Source organism: Anneissia japonica, unplaced genomic scaffold (assembly GCF_011630105.1).
Source record: "Anneissia japonica isolate Jap-2015-1 unplaced genomic scaffold, ASM1163010v1 scaffold4002_len83174_cov231, whole genome shotgun sequence".
NCBI lineage: Eukaryota > Metazoa > Echinodermata > Crinoidea > Comatulida > Comatulidae > Anneissia > Anneissia japonica.
In genome coordinates this window covers 10,589-16,464 of record NW_022724777.1, presented here as the reverse complement: position 1 = coordinate 16,464, position 5,876 = coordinate 10,589, and the positions used below count along the sequence as shown (strand labels likewise).

At 42.7% G+C, this 5,876-nt stretch overlaps 1 protein-coding gene across 1 annotated transcript; it reads left to right on the top strand.

Annotated features, from left to right (window-relative positions):
* The first annotated feature begins 2,815 nt into the window (after nucleotides 1–2,815).
* LOC117112541 lies at nucleotides 2,816–4,526 on the top strand. Its single transcript, XM_033255621.1, has 2 exons — nucleotides 2,816–3,632; nucleotides 3,769–4,526. The coding sequence occupies exons 1-2, from the start codon at nucleotides 2,816–2,818 to the stop codon at nucleotides 4,524–4,526; spliced, it is 1,575 nt and encodes a 524-aa protein (XP_033111512.1).
* The last annotated feature ends 1,350 nt before the right edge of the window (nucleotides 4,527–5,876 follow it).

Sequence of the window (5,876 nt, the reverse complement as noted above, 5' to 3'; positions counted from 1 at the left end):
GTCTTAGAAAGTTCCAAGCCAATTTCACTAAAATAAGTATTAAATGCTTCTGCTATATCAGATGGCTTCGTTATCTCTCTATCGTTAACTTTAATTAAATTAGGTGTAGAAGATTTACCTTTACTAAAAGGTACCAAATGTTTTTAGACTATTCCACATCTTTTTATTGTTACCATTATGCCGGGTAATAAAGTCCTTATAAAACAGGTTTTTGGTCTTCCGACATAATTGAAGTAACTTTGTTTTTTAATTGTTTTGCTATTTTCCAATTTTCAGGATCTGTTGACCGTTTGGCCCTGGTCCTTGCTCTGTCCCTTTTATGCATTAGATCTAAGATGTCGTCACGTTTATCGAGCCACGGTGGTAATTTAGAAGAAGGAAAACGGCGGGTGACCAATTTAGCATACTTTTCACACACCTTAAGAATGTCATAGAAAATTGTATATGCGTCATTAACGTTATCGGACTTTCTTATTTGGGACGACGCATAATATTTTATCATGTTGTCATATATTGTGTCCCATTTTACATGTTATTGTATATATGTAATGATATATTATATTTATATATGAATAAATAAAAAAGCAATGATAATACTAGTAATAATAACAATAACAACAACAACAATAGCAATAGCATTAGCAAAGAAATAACAATAACAATAACATTGATGATGATGATGATGATGATGATGATGATGATGATGATGATGATGATGAATATGAATATGATGATAATAATAATAACGATAATGTAAAATAACGAATATATCAACACACATTGTTGTTGACCCTCGGTCCGTTCCTGTGGCATTCAAAACGCAATCATTGTATACAATACTGACGATATTTTCTGTTTCATTATACCGCCCTGTCATAAATGCAATACTGGAAACGAAGTTTGGTTCAAGGTAGTTGACAAGACAAAGGCATGCGTGTAGGAAGCTGAGGAGGATACGAAGCCGAATGCGGTAAAGAAAACGTAGGCAAGAAGCAAGAAGCCAAAAGGTAGGAAAGAAGCAAGTTCTTCTAAATAGGTATTCAAAGCTGAAATTAAAATCTTCAATACCATGGCATTCATAGTTTTCTTTGTTGATGGTGATCTTTTCAGATAATGTGTGACTTTCTTATCCCTTAAAATATCCTTAAATAAAGTTGACACTGAAAGTTTTTCCTGCCCTTCATGCTATGTTTTGACCTGAAACATTGGTTACGATTTTCAGAAGAGAGATAGTGCTCATTATTTTGTTAAAAACGCAGAATCTATAACTAGTGATCATCCAGCAGGGGGGGGGGGGTTTACATGGCGCCAACTATGGGAAAACACACGGGCCACCGATTTCCACCAAAGTGTGCTAAGTATGCAGTTCCAGACCCACCGACGGAGCCCATGTTGACGATGTCGGGATGTGATATTTTATAGGACTATTTTTTGTTGTTAATGTAAATCTTGTGTATAACTTATTGTAAACTGGCTTGCGCTTTAACTTGTAACATGATCTTAAGGGTGATAAGGTCAGCGTCCCTCTTCTAGACCGCGCCGTCCCGCGCTTCAGAGTAGAGGATGCCGTGTTGGAGGTAACACAGGGGCAGGAGAACTCTCTAGTTTGGCCTAAAGACAAGTTTTCTAGTAACGGGAACTTGGAGACAAGCTGAGTGAGGCTTGGGAATATTTGATGTGTGTAGCAGTCTTTGATTATAGACTGGAGGCGGAAATCGCTACCTGTGTACAGAGTTGGATTCAGGGGTTTCTTCTCTTTCTGTATTCTGTTGATACCGATTGTCTGACTGAGAACCACAATAAAAGGAGAACTTGCAATTCCACGTCTTTGTCGCTCATTTCTTGTCGACACAACTAGTGAGGTGGACACCCATCCCATGACAGATTTCTGGTGGCAGCGGTGGGATCGCAGTCAAGATCAGCAGTGCAGTGTTAGCGTCAACTATTGTAGATCGTTCTATTGTGGATCGAAAACGAGTGAAGTGGATAGCAGATTACAAGTAAATCCCTGATTCCGGAGGTCTAGTAACTGAACTAGACACTTGGTGTAATTTTATTACAAATGACGACTGCTTTTCTTTCTTAGTTTTAAATTGTATATAGTGTAGTTTATTTATTTACGTGATCTTATTGGCATTGTATACTGCCCATACTTGTTTTCAATTACTGTATATATATTTTGAACCCATCAATAACATTCTTTCCAAACATGAATGAACAGGCAAACATTCAACCTTCTACCTCTCAAGGAGTTGGTGCTGCTGGTGGAGAGCCGTCTGCTGCTCAAATTTTACAAACCATAGCAACCGCTTTACAAGGACTGGGGCTCCAAAGGATTCATCCAGGGATGAGGTTGAACAAATTTAGAGATTCACCAAAGACATCCAGCGATCCTTCTTTAAAGGAATGGCTGATCGATTTCAAAACTTACTGTAACCAATACAAGCTCACCGAAGCCGAAAAAGCTACAACCTTTTTAGATCACCTGTCCGGTCCAGCGCGGGAAGAAATTATGTGCAGGAGTGTTGATGTACGGCGAAGTAGTGGGACTATGATCAATGTGCTGAAAGAAAGGTTTGGTCCTAACGAAACAAAGGCATCATTGGGTGAGGCACTGCACAACTGAACTCAGATGGACGGAGAGAGCTTGGCCGATTTCAGTAGAGCGTTAATGCATCTATACAGCAAGATGGAGCTGGCCGCAACTGGAGCACAGAAGATGGCCCTGGTGACTTTGAAGGATGGTACTCTAAAAGAGCGGTTTGTCCGTGGTGCCCGAGAATAGTGGGTACAACGGGAGTTAAGGAGAATCGAGATGGCTTGTGAGGAAAAATCATTTTTGGAAATGAGAGATGAAGCTTTATCCTATTTTCGAGATCATGACCCTGTAGCACGGAGGAGTGCCATAGTCAATGAAGTAGCTAGTCCAGTGGTTCACGATCTGCAACAAGAAGTTAAGAATTTAAAAGCAGAGCTTGAGAAGATGCAGCTATCCCGAGTGGAGGCAGCTAGGCCTGAGAGAAGATGTTTCCGATGCGGGGCGCGTGACCATTTGAAGTCAAGTTGCAAGCAGCCAGTTAAGTGTTTTAAGTGTTTTGGGACTGGTCATCTAAAAAGAAATTGCCCACAGTGGAGGGGTAGCAATTATTCGCCCAGGCCCCAACAGCCGAGTCAACAAAGCAGTAATCAACCATACTATGGTAATGATGCACCAGCAAGTGTAAGGAATGTTATTAGTAACGATGCTGAGTCTTCTTCGACCAAGTTGTTGGCAAGTAGCCCCACGGCGATGGTTGATATTGCAGGGGTACGGTTGAGCTGCATTCTTGACACCGGGGCTGAGACTTCTATTATCCCAGCTGACATATATTATGAGAAGCTACACAACAAACTTGGAGGTATGCGCCCAGAAAATACATTTTTATCTATGGTTGGGGCTAATGGTGAGCCAATTCCGATTGAAGGCTATGTGGAAGTCCCCTTACAGTATGGGAACCAAACCATCATGGCTAGCTTTCTAGTGGCGAGTGGGCAGAGCCCGAGACAGGTGGATCACCCAGTGTTGCTGGGGTGCAACAACCTCCGGGCTTTGGCAAGCCTTGAGATTCCAGAGATGGATCGATACGCATGGAGTTTTGCGCTTCGTCACCTCCCCCCCCCCCCCCCCCCGAGAACAAGAGGAGCGCAGCATAGAAACTGCAGCGGTTTCGGTTACCAGAGATGAGACAATTCAGCCACTAACAGTGCGAAGAATTACCTGTCGTGTAGGTACAACAATACAAGGCGATGTGTTGATTAGCCCGGCTCACAAAGATGTAGAGGTGGTGGAAGGTTGTCAAACCATCAAGAATAATGAAGTAGAGGTAATGGTAGTTAATGATGTCAACCATGAAATAGTACTCCGTCCAGACACATACATTGCTGAAGCAGTTGTTGTGGATAGCCGACAAGAAGTCTGTCTTCAGGTTGGGGATGGCAAGTTGCAGGTAGCAGTTAATGAAGTGGTAGTGGATCCTGGTAAAGTAAAGAAAGGGGACTTATCAGCCAAAGTTGAGACTAACCGAAGTGATTCAGCACTCCCTTTGGGACTGAAGTTAGACTATCTCTCCGATGAAGAACAGAGGTTAGTTATGGAAGTTGTAGATAGACATAGGGGTGCATTCTCGAATGGAACTTATGGTGTAGGTGAATGCAAGGTATTGCCTCACGATATTGTCCTGCGAGATGGGCCACCAATTCGCCTTCCGTATAGGCGCATCCACCCGAATATTATTCCAGAAGTACAGCGAAAGCTCCAGGAGATGCTGGACCAAGGCATAATTCGGCCATCGAAAAGCTCGTATGCTAGCCCAGGAGTGTTAGTACGCAAGAAGGACAATACTTTAAGACTCTGCATTGATTATAGGCAGTTAAATGGACGTACGATCAAGGATTCCTTTCCACTACCAAGGATAGAAGAGGCTTTGGAGGCGTTGGGGGGAGCATCCTATTTCTCCACACTTGACTTTGCCCATGGTTATTTCTAGGTGGTTATGGAAGAAGATGCAATCGCCAAGACGGCATTTAGAGTACCATGTGGGCTTTTCGAATTCACTAGGATGCCGCAAGGTTTAACCAATAGCCCTAGCACCTTCCAAAGGATAATGGTGATATGAATCTCAGCGAAGTTGTTTTATATCTTGATGACATTTTAATTTTTTCTAGCACCATAGGGGAACATCTCCACCGACTAGACAAAGTGCTGACCAGGCTAGAGATGAATGGCTTAAAAGTAAAAGGCAAGAAATGTGGTCTGCTGAAAAGGGAGGTAGAGTACTTAGGACACATTGTGTCAGAAGCAGGGGTGGCCGTGACACAAGAGAAAGTGGGGAAGATCCAAGATTGGCCTATTCCAACGTGTGCCGGTGAGGTGAGTTCATTTCTTGGGCTGGCATCTTACTATCGAAGGTTTATCTCCGGATTCTCACAAATTGCTGCGCCACTACATGCTTTAGTAGGGAAGTCGCGTGTAGCTAAGGGCAAGTCTACCACTCAAATGGGGAAGTTTTGCTGTGGTGAAGAGGAAGCTACTGCTTTTGGAAAGTTAAAGGATGTTTTATGTACAGCACCAGTTCTAGCGTATCCAAAATTTGACCGACCATTCATCCTGGAAGTGGATGCATCATTCCGAGGATTTGGCGCATGCTTAATGAAAGCTGATGACGAGGGTAAGGTACATCCAATAGCTTTTGCCAGTAGAGGGCTGAGGGGAGCTGAGCGTAATTATAATGACATTTCCAGTTTCAAAATAGAATTGCTAGCCTTGAAATGGGCAGTGACTGAAAAATTTAGCCAATACCTGACAGGTTGTAAATGCACTGTGTTCACCGATCACAATCCGCTCGTACATTTAAAGACGGCAAAGTTGGGTGCTACTGAACATCGTTGGGTTGCCCAGCTAGCAGCATACGATATTGATGTCAAGTATAAACCTGGCAAAGAAAATACTTGTGCCGATGCACTCAGCAGGTGTCCCGTCGAAGAAGAAACGAAAGATGTTCGCCAAGAGGTTTCAAACTCCATACTTAGGGTACAGGTGAACGTAGTACAAGTGGGCCCTGTTGAAGTTATTAAAAGTGAACCAGCTGTGTTTCCATCATATACACGTGCAGAATTAGCAAAACTACAACAGGATGATTCTGTGCTGGGTGAAGTTTGGAAGATGTGGGATAGTAAATGGGAGCATGGACATGAGTACAACGTCGAAATCGACGGTCTGAGTAGTTGGTATAAAATCGTAGAAGTCGAAAGTGTATTGTATAGAGAGGTCGAAGATAAAGTAATGATGACAGTACGACAATTATTGGTACCAAGGGCGTTGCGTAAGATGGTCTTAG